At 33.4% G+C, this 25,492-nt stretch overlaps 1 protein-coding gene across 1 annotated transcript in view; it reads left to right on the top strand.

Moving 5' to 3' along the window:
- Immp2l (inner mitochondrial membrane peptidase subunit 2) overlaps window positions 1-25,492 on the top strand; it is an 892,224-nt gene that overhangs the window by 596,991 nt on the left and 269,741 nt on the right. The window contains exon 4 of the mRNA XM_047562269.1: window positions 2,583-2,648. Coding sequence (XP_047418225.1) covers window positions 2,583-2,648 — 66 coding nt within the window. The remainder of the gene's footprint in view (window positions 1-2,582; window positions 2,649-25,492) is intronic.

Genomic DNA, 25,492 nt, shown 5'->3' with positions numbered 1-25,492 from the left:
TACATCCCCAGGACTTTTTACTTTTTGTTTTTGAGACAGTATTTTGCTAAATTTCCTAGGCTAGCCTTGAACTTTCAATCCTGTTGCCTCAGCCTTCTGAGTTGCTGAGTTTATAGGCATGCACCACTGTGCCAGGCTTGGAGCGTTTTCTTCTCAGGGGATGTCATATGCTAATGACATAAACAGTTGTCATCTGCTAATGGGCATTCCAGTAATCTGAACCAAACCCTGGGCATAAAAGCTTTTAACATATACAGAAATTCTCCCCTCCCCTGTTGTTTTAGATTCTTCCCAGTAAAATTGGATGTACATTTTTGTTTGTATAATTACATGTGTGAAGTCATGGTACAAATAATATTTTCTTTCATTTTAAAAATGTTCATTTTGTGGATATTTCTGTATCATTAAATTTATTCTTCTATAACATTATTTTTAATGACTGTAAAGTATATCATGTAGACAGACTGTAATTAACTAATATCCTCTTATTGAATTCTTTCTAATTTTTTATAGACAACACTACTTTAGATGTCCATGTCCAAAAATTTGCAGACATCCATAAATCATTTCATTAGGATAAATTCCTAGATGTATAATTGTCAAGTTAAAAAGAACAAAAAAATCTTGACTGCTTTACAGAAAGGCATTTATATGACTATACAGTTTATATAGTCTATATGACTATATAGACTATATAGTTTATATAGAGAGCATTCATCTTCCTAAATCTTCAATAGCATTTTATTTTTATTGTTAGTAGTTATTAGTTAGTAGAAAATGTTTTACTCTCCTATTGTTTTAATATGCAATTCTTTGGTGATCTGTCAAGCTGAGTATTATTTTACACATTGCTAGTTATATAAACAGAGAAATGTGGGAAGGGCACTCTATGTAGGTAACCCTGCATAGAGGACCCAAATACCATCAGCTTGAATGTGCTGAAAGCCCTCATTCAAACTTTACAGTAATAACATTGGAATTATAGATATATACTTTTAACTCAATTTAATAATGGTGAGAAGCCAGCCAAAATTCTGATCAAGTTTCCTTTTAAGATGAAGAATGGTAATAATTTTATGAAAATCTGTATAACTAATTGTCACAATTAGATGCAACTACTTCACATGATTTCATTTTCTCTAGAAGACATATCATGAACATAAATCTTATTGAAACTCCATATTTCCTTTCAGGAAGTATATATTTTGAATATACTTAATCTTTTCAGTTTTGTGCCTTTATATTCCTTTTAAAAAGTAGTTCAACTCAAAATGTGACTTGAATTGAAAACATTTTTATCTATCCATGATTTTCAAATACATTTTAAATGGTCACTTTTGTGATACATGAGACATTCCTTGAAACAGGTCTGTTAAATCAAAAGATTTAAGAAATTACTGACAGGAAATTAATCATATCAAAACAGAGTTATCCTCTGTTGTATAACAGATTCCCCAATATTTAGCAGCTTTGAAAAACAAACATTTATCTCATACATTTACTGAGGATTTGGAGAGCAGAAGTACCTTATCTGGGTAGTTCTGGCTTAGTGTCCCTCATGAGGTTGCAATCACAATATTGACCAGATCTATGGTTCCTAAGGACTTGACTAGAGTTGAAAGTCTTGCTTCTCATTTTACTCACTGTGAGCAGATCTAGGTCCTCATCAAGTGAATTTCTCAACAGACTGCTCAGGACAAACACAGTTTTTCCTGAGAGAAAAAGGGAGAGGGAGAAAGGGTCGGGGAAGTGAGCAGGAAAAGAAGAGCTCAAGCTGGAAGTGAAAGTCTTTTTCATGACACATCTCAACACTGATGTATAATCACTTTTCCCACATTGTCTTGACCTCACAGATCAGTATTATTACAAGGTGGAAAGGATGTACACAGGAGATATCTACCAGGAGAAGGAGGGATTTAGAGTGAATAGTATTGCTCCAAGTTAAAGTTTTTAATTCACCAAATAGATTAAAATAAATGATGTAATTTTTGAGTACATCAGAACCTGTTAATATTTTTAAACTATTATTAACCCTGTTTTAGCCCTCTATAGTTTATAATCTTCAAATGGCTAGGTGTAAATGTAGTTTCAAGGAATTGCCTAATTTTTTGTTTTTTAAAAAAAATTGCTTCTCACCTTTCTGGAAAATTTAAACCAATTCCTCTGTTAATTTTCTGGAGTATTTAAATCTAAACTCTCTGTTACTTTTAAAGAAAATAAACCTAAATATGCTTTCATTTTAAAGAAATGTCTAAATGTTTTCTTATGTATGTTTTCTTTTGTCTTTCCCAAAAGAGCAAAATGACACTAATAGCCTATTAATAAGCTTTACCCCTTAATAATAAAATTCTTTATCCTGTATTTTTTTTGCAAAGTTTCAGCATGACTTCTTTTTTCCAGATACTTGAAATGAGAATTATTTCAGTAGTAACTTTACTTCACACCTAAGATTGATATCATACCATAGGTTCAAAGAATTCTATGACTTTAATATAGTCATAGAATTTCTTATAGAATTTCTTTTCATTTTCTTAAGACAATAGAGATATAACTAACTGTATAACTTTATCCTTTTCTTCTAGGTCTCCTAAAAATCCAGAACAAAAAATCATTAAGAGAGTGATTGCTCTTGAAGGAGATATTATAAGGTAGGTGCCCACACTGTGGTTTTTGAGTTTGAGTTTTAATACATAGATTTTTAAATTTAGTTTTAAATCACATTTTAAATCACAAAACTTTGGAGATATTCCACATGAGCTGCTACATCTTTAGTGAGCATCATTAATCATTTCAGGATGGCAGGCATACATAATATTACTGATTCTGTTATTACTCTTAAATTGGGAAGTGTAGGAAAAATAAATATTAATTAAACCAAAATTAACCACATACTTTGTGACTATTAAATCATTTTTTTCAGGTACTCAAATTAGCACAATTACTTGAAGATTGTTATATTAAGGTCCATTTTAGAAAAATCCAAGAACATTTTATGGTATACAAAGCAAATATAGAAACTAATAGCAATCTTTTATAATCATGAAGATGAGGGGAATCCTTGAAAGGATGTAAAACAGAACTTATGAATTAGTGAGAAGAATAGAAGCTATAGATAATATTGTAATAATCAGGTATTTAAACCAAGTATAGTAATTCTCATCTATTCTACTTATTGATAAATTAAGAACAATATTTCAGGTTGAGTAAATAAATGGTAACATGGCATGCTATATTTCCCTTAGATTGTTTACTTTAAGTATATTGTAACCAGGTGTATATAGTATAGTAGTCAAAAATGCTTTGAGAACTACTCTGGAAGTTTTCTGATCATGTTTTACCAAGAAGATCCATCCTAAAACTCTGTATTAATGATACAACAGATTAAGTAATCTCATTAAAATAAATCTCAGTCAGTATTAGAGCAGAATCTAGACCAGGAGTTCTCAAAGATGGCTTCAAGATAGCTGGGGATCCCTGTGACCCATTTAGGTGTCCTATGAGATCAAAACTTCTTTTCCAGTAATGTTAACATGTTAATTGCCCTTTATATTCTCGTTTCTTGTGAACATACAGTGTAATTTTCCAGTCGTGTGATATTGTAATATATTGAAGGCAAAAGCAGATATGAGAATCCAGCTAATGTCTGTTAAGCTAGACACTAAAAAGATTTACAAAAATGTAAAAATGCCCCTCTTCACTATTTTTTCTTTTGTTTTAGACAACAACTACGTTTTTCATTCAGATATGTTTTTGATGACATAGGTCTATGGTCATTTTAAATTAAATTATCAAATTGACTTTAAAAATTTTTCTCTTAATTTCCAATATGGAAAATATTGGTACATAGTATCCACATAAACACAGATTTTTTGGGATCCTCAACATTTTTGAAAGTATGAGTCTTGAATGCAAATAATTCAAGTACTTTTCAATATATGGATTTATGGGAAAAAGTTTCAAGTCAGGATTAAATGCTCATTAGTATCCTATATAATATCAGTGAAACTATTATATTCAGTTGTGGTTTAAATTCATGTATATTTGTTTAGTGTCTTCTTCTTTTAAAGACTTTAATAAGGCATAATTTAAATATCAGTTTAAAAGCTTTATTAAGTTATAATTTAAATATCAATCTAAAAGTATTCAAAAGACACTTTTAGTATTTGGAAAACAGTGTATAGATATGATGCAATTCCATTAAAGAATGCATCAGCAAACTTGAAAACATTAGGCTAAGTGAAAGAAGCTGGTCACAAGAGACCACATATTATATGTTTCCATATATATGAAATATCCAGAATAGGCAAATCCATAGTAACAGAAATAAGAGTAGTGGTTCCCAAAGGTGTGGAAGAGGGGGAAGGGGACATACTGTTGTGGGACACAGGGTTTTGTTTGTTGGTTTGCTTGCTTTTTTTTTTTTTTTTGAGATATTAAAAGTGTTAAATATCAGATTTGCAATTAAAAACTAAAATACTAAAAACACTGAATTATCCAACTCATTTGGTAAATTGTATGTTGTATGAATGACATATCAGTAAAGCTTTTTGAAAAAATGAAAGAATTAGTTGACAAGGCAAGCAGAAGTTTCATCTGTGTAAAGTAATCTAACAATTAAGATTGTCAAGGGATCTGTTTTACATTGTAATCCGAAGAGAACACAGCTTTTAACTCAGTTTTATCATTATTGGTCACTAGCTGAATAGTCAACAATGTGAGCTTGTAAAGGAGGGTCAGACTAAATTGGTCTTTGCAATCAGAAATTCTACAGTACACCTCTCTGAGAAACAGCAGGGTGGTTGCCTTCTTCAGCAAATGTAAATATTAGGTTCACATAGCAGAGTTGGAGTCAGAGCCAAAGCCATGGTTAATGGCACAGATTTGGGGCCATGTGATAGCATGCATGCTCTCTGCACTGCTGTGGCCCATGCTTGGAAAGTCTGCAGATTGCACCATGACATATGGCCCCATTTGTCCCCATTTACTATACCTCAATCCTGGAGCAATGAGTAATGGAAGTACTTGGGCTCAATACTTACCTCCTATGTAGAATCTAATAGTATTTGAAAAATAATTTAAAAATAGTTGTTTTTCAGCATATGCTGTTTTTAACAAAAATTAAAAGTTTATTTTCTTTGAAACTTTATGACTTAAATATACTGGGATTCCTGGGGTTTATATTAATAATTGAATATATTCCAACAATTCTAACAGTGCTGAAAAATGTTAGAGCATATTTAGGTAACAAAATATAATGTACTGATGCATATTCCTCTGATCCCCATTTTTTAAAGTGGCAGAACATAGAAAAACACTTGTAGAAATATGCTTTCTAACTACCACTAGAAGTCATGAGTCAAATAATGTCCCAAATGGTGACCGGCAAAGTGCTTTGGACTGTGCTATGGACTTTCCAGTCCTACCTTTCTTTGGATATTACTGGGTTACATAGAAGGGAATCTAAGTACAAATGTGGATTACCAATTTTTTTTTCTTGGAGAAAAATTGTTGTTTCATAAAATGATCAAAGAAAAAAACTTTTTTAGAATTTAGTTATACTTACTGTACTTGTCAGTAGTATTTTTAATTCAAATCATGCATAATTAGAGGATAGAGAAAAACATAATCTTTTCATAGATTAGGCCTGTTAAAGGCTTAATCCAAGCTCCCAATAATATACTGCTGGTTAAACTCCTTTAGGTTGCTAAAAAACAGGTATGTATTGAAATATACTTTAAAGAGCATTATTTTAAAGATCCCTGGGGAAGTAAGGGCAGTAGAAACCAAGGATCCGCCTTGCCTCACCCAAGAACAGCAATGGTGGAACATTAGGACTTCTGGTTTCTGACACTTGTGCTCTCTATCTGCTGGCACATTGTTTTTGCCTACCTTCTTTGTATTCCAGTTGCCTTTTGCACAATTGCCCACTGTTGATTTCCTTTTGTGTTCTTCATGTCTATACTAAGTGAGAGAAGTCTCACTGTACCCCTTTGAGGTATAAATGTAACCATCTATAATTATAGATATAGGATATATCCATCTGATGACCACTGGTCAACCAGTTGATCATCTGCCCTTAGGATAGGTACTCTTCCCTGTCTAGTTATCTGTGACTAGGTGGACCAGTCACCTGGTGCATATCCTGTAGTTGTAAGAAAACTGTTGCAAGAGTATGTAGGTATGGCAGGTACTGTGAGGTATCCCAGAACAGGGCATCGCAATATTGCAATTTGCAGTCACTTTACTAGGCATTACCAATGGAAAATTCAGTTCAGTAAAAGTGTTCTCTGTTCTCATTAATAGATGCTTTTTTCTTACTCTCTAAGGAAGAAAAACGTTTTTTAGGTTTTTTTTTTTTTTTTGGAGGGGTACTGGGGATTGAACTTAGGGGTACTCAGCCACTGAGTTACATTCCCACCATTATTTTGTATTTTATTTAGCGATGGGGGGGTCTCACTGAGTTGCTTAGAGCCTTGCGTTTGCTGAGGCTGGCTTTGAACTCTATATCCTACCGCCTAGGCCTTCCAAGCTGCTGGGATCACAGGCATGTGCCACCGAGGTCAGTTTAGGGATTTTTTTTTTTTTTCTTTTTTTTTAATTGCAGAAATAACATAGCCCTATTGAATTCAAAATGTTATAATGAACTTACTTGCACACAAACCTTTGTACACTTGTTTATTTTTGTAGAATAAATAGCTGTAAGTGGAATTATGAGGTCAAGGCATGTTTTGTGGTTGGTACTCTGTAGTTCTAATTTAGATTGTGAAATTTCCCTCTGAGAAAGTTTTTCTGTATTTATATTCATCAACACTATATGAAATACCCTTCTCAGAGGAAACTGATTTAAAAAGGTCATGTGCAAGGGGGAAGTTGTGGACTTCAAATTCATAAGTTAAAACATTTCAATCCAAATTTTGAAATTTGTGTTAGATGATCTGGTTATATTCCATTCAGTCAATTCACAGACAGTGTACACCTCAGTGCCATTCATTTAATGAACACTCCTCTAGATAACAAGAGATACTAGCAAATGAAAGAAACAGGTTCCTGCCCTCATGGTGCTTATATTCTAATGGTTTGAAGCAGACAGTAAGCAATTAACATTTAACACATAAGTAAACAATAAGTAAACAATATGTAACTTAGAATGCAAATATCATGGTTGAGAAGTGCTATAAAGAAAAATAAAATAGGAAAAGAGGTAGAGAGTCAAGGTAGGGGTAGATGTTAGGTAAGGTTTTTCTTGAAAATCTGTGTAACAAGAAAATGTTTGAGAAGACTTGAAAATAAGGGAGGGAGGAAAAAGAACCACACTAATGTCTGGGAGAAAGATAGTTCAAAGCAAACAAATGAACAAACAAATAGCAAACTCAAGAAGAATACTTACTAGGTGAGCTTAGGGAATTGTGGGAAGCCACCATTTAAGGAAGGAAATTGAGGTAAGAAGTTACTCCTGAAGGTTTTCAGCATCTCATGTGTCAGTAAGGATCTAGGATTGTTTTGAGAAGGATGACCAGCCAGTAGAAATGATATGATCTGACTGACTTTTTTAATGATTACTGTCTGCGGTGTGAGAATAGACTAGAGGTGAGCAATCTGACTTAAATAACTGATCAGAATATTTCTCCCTTGAAGAAGTAATGTCTAGCTTCTGGTAAATGCAGTTAAGTGCCCTTGTTTATGACAAGCATGGTGACTACTCTGATTTATTTCCAGTTAATCACATAAAAATAGTCACATTATTTATAATCACACTCACTATATCAAGAAGTGAAAATAGAGCTGAAGTATTTGTTTAGAGAATTCAACCAAGAATTCCCAAGGTTTTAAAAGAGGACCCTTTTAGAGTGTGGATTTTCTATTTTGATGCCAACATTGATTAAAATCACAAGGCAGTGGCTCGATTTTCTGAATCTCTTAGCTAGCAATGTAGGCATTTTCATAATGTTGACCCAAATGGGTATGCTTATCTATAATACTAACAGTAAAAATCTAATGAAAGTAATATTTAGACATACCCATTAGTTCCACCAAAATGCTGTTCATAGTTATTTGCTTTTTCTTATTAATTTGTTATGACTCACATTGAAGCACAGTTTTAGAAAAGCATAAAATGAATGTAAATCCCTAAACCACAGCACATCAATGTGAGTCAATCACAATTGAAATTTCTAAAGTGGCAACATTGTTTATTAGGGCACTCATATTTCTGTTTCTCATATCTCTCCCCAGTCAGAAAGGAAACTCAGCATTATTTCTCCTCTTACTTGGTGAAATATACTTCACAACTTTTGGTATCTGGGGTTTCATGTTGTTACCAACCTCAATTAAGCAAGTAAATGGAATCCTTTTAGTCCCCATCTAATTTATCACCTAAAGTAGGAGCCTTTGTAGAGTGAAAGAGGATAATATTAATTATTGTGTTGGGGTAATCAAACATGAACCAGAGCTGCCACGACAAACCGCAGTAAGTGGTCATCCGACCAGTGAAGTGTGTAATCTACTTTATAATTCACTTCACGTACGTTGGTTTTGTTTCATTTGCGATTCTCCTTGTGTCAGATGAATTCCAAGAAGTGTTCCCAGGAAACAGAATAACTTATTGGCCCCAGGGAGGATTTAGGTAGGGGAGGATCAGAAGTGTTCTAAGAAGCATGTCCTGCCCACTACATAGTCATTTTCCTACCTGAAAGCACAATGTGAGACTTTCTGTAACCCTTATTGACAGAGCAGAGCAATCACAGGTAGGGAATCATAAAACTTTTCTCACTGCAAAATATTTGAATGATAATTCCTCTTCAAGTCTAAACACTATATTGTAAAATGTCAAAACACCATAATTTATTAAAAATAACTTTCTGGTATTAGCAAAAAAAATCCATTGAACCACTAGAAATTAAACATCTTAAAGCCTGTTGATTTTAAATGGACTATTGAAGATATGGAAATCAATATTAGCCTATCACAGACAACTGAATCATATTATATTGTAGAAAATGAAGTTCTATAGGAAGAAAAACAGAACTAAATTGAGTTTTCCCCAGTGAAACTACAAATGATGCTTGTTTAATAACTTCTTCTTCTTCTTCTTTTTTATTGTTGGTGCTGTAGCTCTGAATAATAAAAGCCTAATGTGTTTGCATGGCTCTCTTCCATGCATTGATTTATGGTATTTCTGGTAGATTAGGAATTAGCAATGCTTTCTGAACTGAAAGGAAGGAGATTTGAAAAGAAGCTTATGTCCAGGACTCTGATAAAGACTAGTGAATAAAATGTTTTGGAGCATGGAAGCTAATAGTTTTATTTTATAGTTCTCAAATGGAAGCAGGACAGAGAATATTTATACACTGGTTCCTAGTTGCTAGTTTGAGCAGAAGGTTTTGGGAAATCTCTGAGGCCTGTTAGTTTGGTTTAATTTAAACAATGAATTATTCCCAATCAAAATTGCACATCCTTGTTTAATACTGGTTCTGATAAATGCTGTTATTTAGTGGATATGGACTTGAGTACTGAATTTAGGTATCTCAGGGTCTGTTTAAGGATTTAGTTACCACTAAATAAGGGGTTTTGTGAAGAATTATTAGTTTCCCTCTGATGTTACCATTGGAAATTATTAAAATAGTCTGGATAGTCTTACCTTCTTCTTGCTGAAAAATTACAATTCTCTCTTACTAAAATAATTACAGATTTCCCAGCAATTCATATCTTTGCGAAAATATCTCTCTTTTATATAGTTGAAGGTGATTATTTATGTTACTATTAATGTATTAGTTGATAATAAAAACTATGTTCTAGCAATTTGCATTTCTTTCTTACCATCAGATAAATAGTTCATGTCTAGAAATGTTTATCTTGATTTTACATGAAGATTACTAAATGTTTTTATGAATGTCGATTTTTAAGTCAAAATTGTTTTTGTAATTTAGCACTATAGGGAGGTTTCTGTAGACACTGTATCAAACATAATATGTACACCTTGTTCTAGAAGGGTGTGATATTTGCTGAAAGTCAATAGACCATTTAGATTGAATTGCTTTTTCCAGTAATGTTACACCTATTATAGTGGTGGTATTCTCTCCACCCCTATCAGTGGTTTCCCTGAATGGTTTCATTTTCTGCCTTAGTCTTGCTGTCTCTTGAATAGAGTTCTTCTTTAGAAAATCTTCTATACTTAATTATTCTTACATAGTCTTTCATTTATTCATGTAGTATGGTGTGGAAGCCATGGGTACAGATGACAAATTCAGACTGCCTTGATTCAGATCACAGCTTTGCTGCTGACTTTGCTACCTTGCCAAATTATTTAATTCTGTAAACCTAATTTTTCTCATCTATAAAATAAATATTATAATAGTGCATTCTCCGTGGAGCTTTCTTGAGGATTACATGAAATAATGGATATAATTTGATTAGTACAGGGCCTGAGACATAGTTTTTGTCTAGTAAGTGTGAGATGGCAGCAGTAGTTGTTGTGATTTAACTATTGTTTATTGAGTGCCTTGAGTATTAACTATTTGCTCAACACAGTGCTGGCTTCCAGGGTTATAAATATCAAAAGACTCAGATAATTCTTATCCCTATGAAACTTGTAGTCTGAAGGTAAGATAACAAAATCAATTAAACAGTTGTAGTGTAACAAGAGAATCACCATCTTAGGGATGTGCTAAAGCCCCTAGAGCTCAGCAGAGTAGGGGTGGGGCAGAGAGTATCTGGTTGGCCTGAGGAGCTGGGCTATGTATTTGAGATGAGGAAAGACCTGCAGCCTCCTGAATAGCAAAAGGAATTAATTCATGTTTAGTATGTAAAATTCAAGCAATACTGGAGCATATCAAATAAAAAGGAAAGGTCTTCTTTTCATTTACCTGAGTTCATACCCTCTGACATATATGTGGCGAGTAAACTTCTAACCTGTGTTTCATAGCAGGAGATTAAAAATATTAGAAAAGTATTTATCTGACACTAGTTCTTTCCTTGAACATTTCACAAATACAGTTGAGATACATCTTTTTTAGTCAGCTTTTTTGTTGCTGCAAACAATACATCTGACGAGAACAATTTTAAGGAGAAAAAGTTATTTCAGGGCCCACGGTTTCAGAGGTCTCAGTCCATACACAGCTGGCTCCATTCCTTGGGGCTGGAGGTGAGGCAGAACATCTTAGTGGAAGAGTGTGGCAGAGGGAAGTGGCTCACATGATGATCAGAAAGCAGAGAGATTCATTTGCCACATATAAAATATATACCCCAAGGCACACCCCCAATGCCAACCTCCTCCAGCCACACCCTTTTTGCCGTCAGTTACCACTGAAGAGATTAACTCGCTGAATGTTCTTGCATTGTCGCACACATGATCTTTTGGGGGATACTCACATCCAAACTATAACACATCTTATGGACTAATTTTTTTCTATGTGTATGTTCTGCTAGTATACCTTTACTAGGAAGGTATGTTAAAACATAAATTATAGACTTTTAGTCCTGTAATAGTCCTAGGATTAACCTGCACAAAGATACTATAATGCATTTTTTGGTAGTGATGATACACACTCTAGACAAACAATTCATTGAAAAAGGAAGGAAAAATGAATGTTGAATAATGTCCTCATTATTTAATATTCTTCATATTGTACACAGATTTTCTAAAAGGGAGTATACAACAACAACCCTCTGTTCTCTAGGCAGTCTATGGAATGAACTAACAGAAGTGCTTTGGGTAGGAAGAAGAGTATTAACTGAATTAGAAAAAAGTCTCTGCGATAGGGATCCTAGCAAGATGATGTAATCTGCCTGATGCTCAGTCATCTCCTGGCTTCACTTGAAAAGATACTAATCAGTGTTTGATTTTTGATGCTTGTCACTGAGCTCCTTTTCTTGTAGCCTGTAACTGGACCTTTTCTTCTCAGTTCTGCCATGAACCTTACTCTTCCATGATATAATAAATGAAGTGAAGAGCCCCTGTGGAGTCTGATGTTTCCTAGTAGGAAGCTCATTGCATCTGGAGCTGGTCAGAGTATTAGTGTGGTAACTCTGGTTTGATTACATTTCTAGTACACCTACCTGAAGTCATGAACTCCAAGTAAAATAGAACTACTATCTTAAAATAGAGAAATACTAAATTTTATTTATTCCTTGAACTAAATATTGATTTTTTTCCTCTACCTACAGTAATTTAAGTTTGTCAAACATTTCGAAAAGATATAATTATCACAATAGGACATTCAAAAGATTGTCTTAAAATACCTTTTTAGGAACATAACTTAAGAATATTATTTAATAATTAAAGAACATATGCCACTTCTATTTTTGTGTAATTTAAGTTAAACTTGTTTCAACTTAACATTGAGCCCTGGTTCTCTTTTAAAATGTTTAGAGGAAGAATTTGAGTCACAGAGCAGATATATTCAATACTGATTTAATTATGGATTCTTTCAATTTTTTATTAAAATTTTTATATGAAATATTTTTTTACATGTCTAAGAACAAAGTGAGACAGCATGATATGGTAGAGTGTGTTGCCCTTGGAATGAGACATTACCAGTGTACTTCCAACTCTGTTCCTTATGAGCTCTGTGACCTTGGCAGTTATTGACCTTGTTGATATTAACATTTTAAATATTTTCAGGGTTATTTTGGAAACCATAGATGATTTTTAAAAAGAAACACAAATACTTTGTTAACTTTGTTAACATTAATACACTATCAAATTTTTGTATTCTATTATCGTGTATTAATTTTCTGCTTGGCTTCTTTCCCATTTTAGATTATCAATATTTTGTCTTCACTGTTAAAATAATTTTGATGTACTGCCAGGTAAATGTATAGCTCCATGTTTCATGAATCCTATTGTTGGAAGAAGCAAAAACACTCTTTTAAAAAGATGAATTTAAATTTTCATTTTATTGTGGTGAGATTATATGAGATTTACCCTTTTAAAAGATTGTTATGTATGCAGTGTAATATTGTTGGCTACAGTGTTGTACAGCAAAATCTCTAGAACTTATTCATCTTGCTTGACTGAAATTTTATGCCCTTCAATTAGCAACTCCTCATTTCTCTCTCCTCCTAGCCCCTGGTAAACACGATTCTACTCCCTGATTCTATGAGTGGCTAGTTTGTATACTTCATATAAGTAGAATATATGCAGTATTTGCCCATCTGGTAAAAGCCAGATGGTATATATTCCTAATTTATTCAAGTTGTTGTGTATAGTAGGATTCTGTCTTTTTTTAAGACAATAATATTTCACTGTATGTGTATAACATATTTTCTTTATCTACAAATATTTTGATGGATATTTCAGTTGATTCCACATCTTGACTATGGTGATGAGTATTACAATGAACATAGGAGGGCTAATATCTCAAAATCCTGATTTTAATTCTTTAGTGTAAATATCTAGAAGTGGAACTTCTGCATTATGTAGTACAATAATTCCCCTTATATGTGGCTTTGTTTTCTGTGGTTTTAGCTATGCATGGTAAACTGAGGTCTGAAAATATTATGTAGGAAATTTTAGACATAAACAATAACACATTTTAAATTTTGCACAGTTCTGAGTAGCATGATGGAATCTGTGGCATCCTGCTCCATCATGCTTGCAACATAGTCATCCCTTTGTCAGCATGTCCATGCTCTATGCACTGTTCATCTCTTGGTTACTTAATAGCTTTCTTGGTTATCAGATTAACTCTTTCAGTGTCACAATGCTTGTGTTCAAGTATCCCTTATTTGACTTAAAATGGTCCAAGAGTGTAGAAGTAGGGATGCTGAAATTTAGATGCCTTAAGAGGATCCATAAAATGCTTCCTTTAAATGAAAAGGAGAAAATACAATATTTTGAGAGAGACAGACACTAAACATAAATTTTGTTGCAGAATATTATTATAATTACTGTATTTTATTATTAATTATTCATATCTTACTGTACCTAATTTATAAGTTAAACTTTGTCATAAGTATGTATTTAAAAAGAGGAAAGTACTTATAGGGTTTGATACTATACATGGTTTCAGGCATCTACCCACCAGTTTTGAATGTATTCCCTATTCATCAGGGGAACTACTATAGTTATTGTTTGAAATTTTTGAGGAACCACCATAATGTTTCCCATAGCAGGGGCATCATTTTTCATTCTCCATAACAGTGTGCCTTGAATCCAAGATGATCTTGTGGAAAGAATCTACACAGAACAATGCAACATTTAAAATGTTATTATTTATTTTAAAAAATTCTAATTTAATATTTTCAGATCTTAATCATACATAACTGAAACCATAGAATTTTTCTTAAGAAAAATCCCTGATAAGTGGAAGATGATATATAATGGAGGTGGAGGTTGGGAGGTGAGAGAAAAATGTTGGAACTTTAGATTATGTACAGGGAAATGAGAGGGGGGATATGAAAAATGGTGGAATGAGACAGACATCATTACCCTATGTACATGTATGATTACATGAATGGTATTAATCTACCTCGTGCACAACCATAGAAATGAGATGTTGTACCCCATTTGTGTACAACGAATCAAAATGCAGTCTGTAAAAATAAAAAAATAATAAAAATTTTTTAAAAATCTATTATAGTGTTACAGTAATTAGAACAGGATTGTACTGTTATAAAGATGGGCATATATACCAATGGAACAGAATAGAAAGCTCATGCATATATCGTGAACTGAGGTTTCACAAGTGTACCAAAAATGCACAGTGGAGAAAGGATAGTCAACAACTGTTGAGAAAAATACATATCCACATGTGGAAGACTGAAATTGGATCTTTTTTTTTTTTGTTAGTCTTACACTGAGCATCTTACTCAGGTCCTACTGTACACTAGGCAAGCACTCTAACACTGAGCTATATCCCCACTATGCATATAAGTCAACTCAAAATGGATTATTATAATGAGATAGTTAATCTGATAACCAGTAATTCTTAAAGTCCAAAAATTCAAAACTCATTGAAAAAATTGTAGTGGGAAAGCTTTATGACATTGGTATTGATGTGTATCATGATTTGGACAAGGAAGAGCTATTATATTACAAAACACTATGGAATACCTTAATTGAAGAGTAACTACATGCTCATAAAAGAAAATAGTACATTTCATTATTTAAATAGTCTCTTCTTCCTACAGAAGGAATAGTCCTACAGTTGGTAAAATTCTGTTAGAATACTATCCCATGCCATGTATAGTTCATCTTATCAGCCCAGCATCAGAACTCCAATTGTCTTGTAGCTGTTATGTTAGCTCAATCTGCCTATGCCAGATCAAATCAATAACCTGAAAGAGCTAACACCCTAGAAGACAGATTATTATTTTTAAGTAACTTAGTTCCTCAACTCATTCACTATTATAGAAAATGTTCAAATATCATTTTACTTATTGTGAGGGCTACTTACGTATATAATATGTTAAGTCACAAGCAATGACTAAATATTCCTAATGTTGATTTTGAAATAAAAGTCTATGTTTGCTATTTTGTAAAAATTGCAAAAGGTTTGTTGACAGAAATATTAATTATAAATTATTCATTAAAAAATTTCTCCCTAATTTTCTTATGCAAAGTGGTGCTGCATGAGAGCCCAAATTGTTCTCACTAGCAGAACTAATAAGACTTTGGAATTGATCATCCTGGTAGTTGTGATTCAAATGAGAATGTGAATGAAAATGATTAACTTTTTTCATTATTAGGGGTCTGACAGTTGTTATTTTCTTTCAGAAGAGTAAATTGTGTGATGAAACTTGTATATTTGAGGTATGGTGAGCAGCAAGTCATTAACTTGAGGCGCTGCAACTGGACACCTGGGAACCAAGGAGATTTTCTACTTTGTTTATTACACAAATAAATTCTCTCTGACCATTATGTGATACCTGATTTTAATATGCAGCCCAGAGCAGGCAGTGATAAATACTGCATCCCACACTGCTTCACCTCTAGGTGTATTGATACTTCCAAAGAACATTTCTGGAGTCTGGATTTCAATTTTACACACATCAAAAAGTAAATGACTATTTAATCTTTTACCATAACATGAAGAGGAGCAAGTAATACATACTGGAATGGAGTTTAGTAGGATGGAAAGCCAAAACTGAAAGATTTTCTATTCGAGATGAAAGTATAATAAGCAGTAAGCTTTACAAAAGCAGAGGATATGATAATAGAAGAGGAAACGAATGAACAGATTAGAATTTGGTATGTGTATGAGAAAGTAAGGTGACCTTTAATGGATTTCTGGGCCTGTCTTTGGAGGATTATGTAAATTAAGCTTGAATTCTAAATCTAATACAACTATCATTAAAATCAAGAGAATGCTTACTGTGTGATGGAAATTGAAATGACTCCTAACTTTATAATATTTCTGAGCACTAGTATCCTCACATGACTTTCAAAAAATAATGCCTTTTTCATTATTATTATAATTTGCAACCTTTTTAGCAATAAAGTGGAAGAAAATCAGGAAAGATAGAAATTTTTCCAAGAATATGAAAATGTTGCTCTGTATTGAGTTAGTAATGAGTATTAAATTCATTTTAATCTTTGTTAATGCAAAATGTTAAAAAGTTTCTTGTTTTAGTTTTAATTGTTTTCATTGCTAGTCATAGTGAAGAGTATATATACTAATTAACCTTGTTTCCTTTACTAAGAACTATTATTCTATAATTGCCCATTTTTAGAATTGGTATTTAAAGTTTTCATATTGGTTTTGAATCTGTCAAGTATCTTAATTCCTTATGTTTAGAACAAATATATTTCTAGTTTGTAATTTGCCTTTTAATTTTATTAATTCTCAGAGATTATTTAAGAAAGTATAAAGTCATTTAATCTTACCTCTGGTAGTTTCAGATTCATGAAGTAGACTTTAGAACTTGAAATACTTGGCATAACTTTTATATATATCCACTTAATGATTTCATATTTGTTAGTGAGTTAATATTAATCCATTGTGTTTTACAAAGGTATATAAAAGGGCATTTCCTATAAATTTTATGACATGTTTGTTCAATATTTTAAAGTTATAAAAACCTGGAAATGCTTTATTATAGAGGAGCACATGTTCGTCTATATGCATTCTGTAGGCAACCTAACCACCTCATGGAGGGTGGTGTTGCTATGTTGTTGTCGATTGTTTCTCAAAGTGAGACATCTAGAAACATCATGTCACCTGGGGCAAGTGGGGAGAGCACTTTCTCTTGGTAACCAGAAGATGGGTTAGCAGTCCTTTGTCTCCTCCCTGGATTACTGTGGCTGCATACTAGCTGATTTTCCTTTCTTACCCTTACCAGAGCATCCTACACACTTCCACAAGAATGATTTTTTGAAAAACATAAATCTCATGCCTTCCACATAGAGCAGCACAAATGCGGCCCCTCATGATCTGACCTCTGAGTATCTTTCAAACCATGTTCCTCCTCATTATGATATAGTCCTTCAGTAGTTTGCAGTTTCGTGGCAACTGGGTATATTTTCAAGTACCACTGCTTTTCAAGAAGCACCCTTCTTTTGGTCTTGTATTTTTGTTGGTATGTTTTGGTTTGGTTTCCACTGGCTAATTCCTACTTAGCAATTCCTTTTCTAGGAATGTATCTGGTAGATAGATTTGCACTTAGGTTCAAAGAAGTATGAATAATGGAGTTAGCTACAGTATTGTTTATGAAGGAAAAAGACCAAAAATCTTCTATATGAATGTCAGTACAAGGACATTATGATACAGTCATAAAATAGAATATTCTGTAACAATTAAGAAGAAAAGGATAGCTCTGTTTGTACATACACATACCACATACATGTATGCTTGTATATGAGTTAACTATCTCTGGAATTAGTCAACATAATTTCTCAGATCCTGACCATCTCTTCCACCCTGATCAATTTGTTAGATGTTTCCTTTCACTTTCTTTGAAATTGAAACTGGTAAGCAGATATAGTAAACGAGTAACTTTTACTTTTAGAGAAGGAGACTGGATGGTCGGGCATCTGAGGGAGATGTTTTACTGTACACCCTTGCTGAGGACTACCTCAGGAACATTCCTCTCTTCTCCATCTCTGTTATTTGCACATATATCTGCATATATGTGTGTGTGTGTGTGTGTATATATATATATATATATATATATAACTCATATATATATCTCTCTCTATATATATAACTCATACATATAACTCATATATATGTATACACACACACATATATGCATTAGGAGAAATATGGTATATACACACATAATATGTACATATATGGTATGCATTAATTTATTTTTAAAAATGTACTTATTTTTAAAAATATGTGTATGCAAACCAACATCTCAGTTCAGACATTGCTTTTTAAAACCTTCTGCAGTTAGGATTAAGTCCTTTCTGTGCTCCTGTTGTACACTATGGTTACCCTTTTGTCACATTTCCCACTCATATGCACACTCATGCTGTATGCTAGCACTATATAAAGATTAAAAAACACTTTCATTCTTCTCTACATATGCCCATGTTTAATCCTGTGCATAGCTATTCCTTCTTTACCCTGACACAAGTTATTGTCATCTATTCTGTTTCCATAGTACTCTATTGATCCAACAGGGGTAAAATATACCTAATTGAATTAGAGCCAAATGTGCATGCATCCATCCATCCCTCTACCTTTGAGATCCCTGAGGTCAGGGTCAGCAACTAATTTTTGGAGCCTAGGATCTAGCATAATCCTATCTTAAGAAATCTAGTGTATCAAGGGAATGCTTAGTAAGTACTGCATTTGTCAAATTTAATGACTGCCAAAAGCTCTGTGCAATATTTATGCAACTTTAATCCTGAATATCACTCTGTGAAATGATTGTATTTATTTTGGAAATATTTCAACTTAGTCCAATTAGTATCAATCCCAACTTCTTATCTTTAAAAATGTAAACTCTCTAATTTGCTGAACATTAGTTTTTCATGTTGCTGAAGGTTAAGGAAGGCAAGTGGTACAGAACATGAGTCTCAGCCATCTGTCTTCCTTTTCTCTCTCCAGCATTATAAATGCTGCAGGGATTGTCCCTGCACAACAAAGGGGATGGATGTTCTTGTTTATTATTGAAAAAGCTCAGATAGGCCCTGTGTCAATGAGCTTAAGCTAACATATTCTGTGTCAACAAACTACCACCAGATCTCTGTGGTTTATAATTAGTAGAGGTGTGTTTTTCACACTCTTATATGTTCACCATGGCCATAGGAGGCTCTAATCCTTATTTTCTTCCCTCAGGGACTCAGGCTGACAGAGTCTTTGTCATCTCAATGGAAATGAACAAAATGAAGCAAAACAAAAGCATTGTAGAATTATGGGATGGAACTTAAGATTTCTTCAAAGTGGCACATGTTATATCCATTCATATGTCATTGGTCAAAACAATCTATATGGCTAAGCTTGATATCAACAGAGTGGGCCTATATGACTATACCAATGGAATGGAAAGTAAACATTTTAAACCATAACTCATGTTACCCAAATTTCTATTAGAACTCACCTGGAAAAGAATTGATTTTGTTCTTGCATCAGTGTGCACATATCAAATAAGCATATACCACAAACAGAGCACACAAGCAATGCACAGTAGGGGAAGCGAGCCTATGTCAAAGAATTCATTTTCACAAGGGCATAAAAGTGCATGTTATTTCCCTGCTTTGTGGTCAGGTTAGTACTGCTGAAGAGAACCCTTGGAGGAGAGAAAGCTGGAGTTGTGACTGTGTGAAACTCTATGCCTTAGCTAATGATCCATAATTAATTTTGTATTACTATATTTTAATCTCACAAGCAAAAATATTCTATTTGAGGTTTCATCTCATCCATCAACCTTTTAATTTAGTTCAGAAAATTTTGGCAGATATAAATCATTATTTAATAAATATTTGCAGGTATGATGGTAAACTGGTAGCACTGACTTTACAAGTCATTGATCAAAATAGCTGGCTAATTACCATACTTGTCAAACTCTTTGGTGTTGGATGTGTTTACTAGTATCTAAAAATGTCTTATAAAATCCACTAAATACTGTATTTTATAGCTTTCCATTTAATTTTATAGTTTATATATACATATAAACTATATATATATATTTTTTATATTTATATTTTTTTATATTTATATTTTTTATTTATATATATATTTTGTTTTGTGTTACCTATCTGCCATTTTGTATATTTTCAAAGAACAAAGATGTGCTCATGCTGATGGGCAAGGATTTCCTGGTGGCTTGGGATTCAATAAACTGTCTACCCATTGAATACATGGCACCAAGGTTCTAATCTTTCATTGTTTCTCAGTTATCACATTATCCCTTGTCCACTAAATATATATTCAGAAGGATCATATTTTAAGAAAGGATTAAGTATTTCAAGGGAGAAAAATCATTCTGCTGTTTCTAAAGCATACACAGCTGTTAAACTTTAATTAAACAGGTTTGTAGAAAAGGGGACTGGAGACCAAGTTCATAAAACCAGACAGATATGCTTTGTAAACGAAGAAGAAAGCTAATTAAGCCAAGCATAGCAGCTTAATATTAATTTTTAAAACACTTCCAGTGTGTTTGTTGTAAATCTTGACGGTGCTATAGTGTATTTCCTAATGAGTTATTCTACAATTTAAGTTCAGCATTTGGTTGTCAAGGATTCCTTGTAAGTTGAAAAATTATAAAAACTTTCCACATTATGTTAATATTTATTGTAAGAAACTTAACTCTGGAATGCAATGTAATACATCATTGAAAATAATGGCATAGATATACTTTTGAAATGGAATTTGTTAGGTAAATCCACAAAAATCATTCTGCGAATTTTATTTTACAAATATTTGATTACAAAGAGATTTTATACTCCAAAGCAAGCCTGTTAAAACAAATTTAACATTAATTTGTGACATTTTTAAGTTTATTTTAAAGTCATTTTAACCAAGTTGTGGATGTCTTTTAATGGACTGAGGGATAGCTATGTTATTTTAACAAAAGTTGAGCACAACAGTATATACATAATTCTATGAAAGAAGAACATAAAAACCTAATGAATTAGAATTTTTGCCACACTGTCAGAACCTAAGAAAGTTGTAGGTGCATTTGGTTATTGAGTGGAGTTCATGATTTTCCTTTGTGTTCTATTGTACATGGACTCTGAAAGAACATTATTAAGCATTAGATTTTACCTTCTCAATAGGAAAAACTTGAAAAGCGTAAGGTATTTAAATTAAACCTGCTGGGAATGAATGAAATAAATAAGATCAAACTTATGGCTTATTTAAATCATTCACAATTTTAAACCCTTTGTCTTTCACTCAACAGTAATATCCTGCTTTGTTCCCTAAATGGAATTATGAAGCATAAAGTAAGCATTGACTAAAGTTTAAATGCAATGAAGTAATTGTAAGAATTTCAAGCCATGACTTAATCATGATTGAAAAGATCTTTTTGTGTGTGTGTTGAGCAAAAGGATCACAGGCACTATTTATTGCAAAGACCACTAAAGAATAAGAACATCTTTGAGATCATCAGCAGTTTTCCCAGTTACAATAGCTGCAAATAAATAATGTTTTAGAAATAAATTATGCTGAGCAACGTGAATTGTATGGTATGCTGTCTCATGGTGCTTCAACTGATATATTGTGTGGCCATAATACTGTCATCAACAGAATATCCCCCAAAATGGCATGTTTCTCCCAGTAGGTTTCTGGATAAAAATGAAATGTTTTACTTATGCTAGAGATGAGAAATACACAAACCATTCTTCTGAGAGATGCATTCAACCTAAAAAGGTGCCGTTACTCTAGGTTCTTATTTCCATTTTAAAGACAGCATTATCACTGATTATGCTGAACATAACTCTCCAGAGTAGCGATTTCCTCTATCGTGTTGGATGAATGTCAACAGTGATGATTGGTCCCCTAAGTATTTTATCAGGCTGGCTTCCTTCGTGCAGCACTCTGTCAGCATGTGAGGTAGTAATGATTAAAACACCACTTATAAGCATATTAGTCATACAGACTTTCTAAATTCTGTCATTCTCTTCCCACAGCATATTGTAACCAAAATATAATCTTATGGTTTGTCTTTCTCATGACACCTGAGGTATTCCCCGATGGTCAAGTCACTCCAGGTTTTCATTTGTTGTTTCATTTGATTACTCTTTTACTAAATAGGGACATACATTTGCCTAATGCAATGACATAACTTCAGTGTTGAATTGAGTTCACTCATGTTGTGTATCAACAAACTGAGACCTGAAAAGGTATGTAACCTGCCCAAGTTTATGTAACTAACTAATGAACTAAAATTCGCTTCCCTTAATCCTCAGTCTGATTTGATCAGCTTGATACTCGTTTGATACTCATTGATACTGATTTGATACTCATTAGAAAACTATCAGTTATTTTTAAAATGGTTACCCCTTTGCATTATCTCTGAACTAGATTTTTCCCATTTCCAGAAAAAAAAAATGTCTTCAAACCAATGTTAGTGTCATAATGTAGTACTACTGTTTTGTCCACAAGTCTATAATGTGAGGATGTTTCCCTTTTAGCAAAATATACAGAAAATTGCTTTCTCTTGTATCTGAACAGCGCTTTTCATTTGAGATCTCTTCTACCTTGGGGTGTCACTTAGAAGCCTTCATAGCAGCTACATCCTTCTTTTTTTAAAGTTTTATGTTTGACAAATAATAATCATATGTATTATGGGGTACAAAATGATCTTTTGATACAGGTATACATTGTGGAATAATTAGATAATTAGCATATCCATCACTTCAGATATTTAAAATTTCTTTGTGGTGACAACATTTAAAATCCTTTGACTATTTTGAAGTATATAATACATTACTATTAAATGCAATCATTTTACTATGCAGTAGAACACTACAACTGATTCCTCCTATATAGCTATAGCTTTGTACTTATTGGCCAATGTCTCTCTCTTCCCCATCTACGCCCCCACCTCCTAAGCCTCTGGTAACCATTTTGTGCTGTACTTGTACCTTTGTAGATTCCACATATAAGTGAGATGATTATGTTAAGTGCTATTGATCCTTTTGTTGTTGGCAAAATAAGCATAGTGAGTTATCCACATTTTATTTCAGGTTAACCCCTGATCTATATCCTAATACTTGTTTATGTGACTGCTTAATTGTGGACATGCTGTTCTAGAGGGAGATATATCTATCATCTTCCTTTAAAAGAGGACAGAGGAGAAGTCATTTGGCCCACCTTCCTAGAGATGAGGGTTCAAGACAGAGAGCTTCATTGACTGTCATGGTGCTATCAACATATAATTTCCAGGTGGCATCCCAGGGACCCTCATAATATTTCTGTCACAGCACAGTGAATCGTATTACATTATTTTTAGACTTCTTGTACTTTATGTTTTAGAACTGAATACCATGGTGTTTTGCAATTTTGCAGATTTAAAAAATCTGACCAAATGAGGAAGCTCTTGGGACACTTTTTAAAACCCAGATTCCTGGGAGTAACTTAAAATCAACTAAATTTGAAATACCAATGTATGGAACCCAGGAATCTGTAATTTTTAAGGGCTTTCCTGGTACAGGTTAAAAAAGACCTTGGCCCCCTTCCCCCATTCAATTCAATCAGGAACACTGTGGATGAAGCTCCAGGTTCCAGAATTTTAGGAGCTCTTCTGGTGATTCTCATGATTAAAAACCACTGTTCTAAACTTTCTTCCATCTCTAGGAGTCAGCTTTGGAAGTCCTCACTTTTTTTCTGCTTAGAGGATTTAGTAATGTAAACTTAGCTTTTCAGGTACAAATAAAAGAATCCCTGCCTATTGTTTGTATGTTCATGAGTGAAGTGTTCTGGAAGTGTCTGTTAGTTCTTCTGTACTCTTGGAAGCTTTAATTTGTGGTAAAATCAGACTTACAGATAGAGTCAAAAAGTGATTTGCATAGAGAATTATCTAATATTCAGATTTTCAATCTATCCCACTCTTAAACTCATCTTCTGGTAAGAATTGCATATTATGTTTTAAGGATATTCTTCTTCTTAGGTGACCATTAGAAAAAAATCAATTTTATTTTTAATCAACAACTCCATCAAATGCTTACTTATTCAAATCTGTAAGCTGTAATTGCAATACATAGATGAATTAGTTTGGATTTCTTCTTATTTCACTTGAAGAAATGTGTCTATTGGAAGCATATTTTTAGTAAAGAAATGTGTTTCCTGTCCAGTCTGGCTCAGAATACACATCACAGAGTACTCATTCCACCATCCCTCACCTCACCTTCTGTCATTTTATGTGTCCCTCTACTAGTATTGCTTTTATTTATAGAATGTGTGCCTTCTCAACTAGATGAAATTCCTCAGCCAGGAAGGCATGGAGTCATCTTTGATACCCATTCTTACTAGTAGCACCTGCTCTAAAGCTGATCAAAGATTGGTACTCAAATTTTTAAATAATTCTCTTAAATTTGCTTGCTTGATATTTGTGGATTTCTTATAGAAGCCCACAGATGCTTTGTGTGCCTCCAACAACTTGTTGGTACAGTTGAAAGTGAGACAAGATTCACCAAAGAAGGGTCTGGCAGAGGCCAAGGTACTGTGAGATTATAAAAAGTCTCTTCTGCAAGGACAGGGTATAGAATATAAATGGGTTTTTACTTCCACAGATGAGAACTTGGTAGTGTGAGCAAAGATAAACTGACTTTGCCGAGCATAACAGGTCTGAAAGTCAACATCTTCCCACTTCCATTCTTACCCCTGGTTGCATGAGGTTTAACCATAAAATATTGCTTCTTGTAGCTCAAAAATGGTCAAATGTAAGCAATTACATGACATCTGTGTTAGAATGATGGAAGCATTCAACAGAGGATTTTTGCATTATGTTTTAGATTTGTCAATCCCTCCTGGAGTTCTGACTACCCTGAATCTGCTCTCAAGTAGGTAGGCTGTTTCAGGTGGAGTCCTCTGGCTTGTAAGCCTCTTTACCGCTAAACTGTGCAGCATGGAGGTTCATGAGTCTAGTAACCCACTCCTCTTCATATACTGTGCCATATTCAGAGCATGGAGGGGAACTTTGTCTACATTCTAATCATACTTTTATCTCTGCTCATGTTGTACTCTGTGCCATTTTTAAAAACTGTCTCGGTCTTTTGTGTTTGTTTCCATCATTAATTAGGGAAAGAAATCTGAAGAGTAAGAATGTATAATTTTTCCTAATTAAAGAAGAGTGTCTGGGCTAAGGGCTAGCCTTATAAAAAGTCAGGGCTTGAGGGCCTTATCCATGGTGTAGGATAAGTTCCTTCTCCCAGGTAGAATACTATGAAAATGAAGAAGCGGTACTTCCAAGTGTGTTGGCTACTTAACTGTACATGATGAAGTTAATATACCTGTCACTTCCACACACTTCTTATTTGTGATTATTTTTCAAGTAAGCACTGCAACAGCAATCCTAAAAACCCTGTGGCAAAACTGAAGAGTTAGAGCTCTTCACTGATGTAATATTCTGAAATAACATTTTCTCAGGTTTGCCT

This window comes from Sciurus carolinensis, chromosome 8, assembly GCF_902686445.1.
Source record: "Sciurus carolinensis chromosome 8, mSciCar1.2, whole genome shotgun sequence".
NCBI classification, from domain to species: Eukaryota; Metazoa; Chordata; class Mammalia; order Rodentia; family Sciuridae; genus Sciurus; species Sciurus carolinensis.
This window is presented reverse-complemented; position numbering and strand designations above follow the sequence as displayed.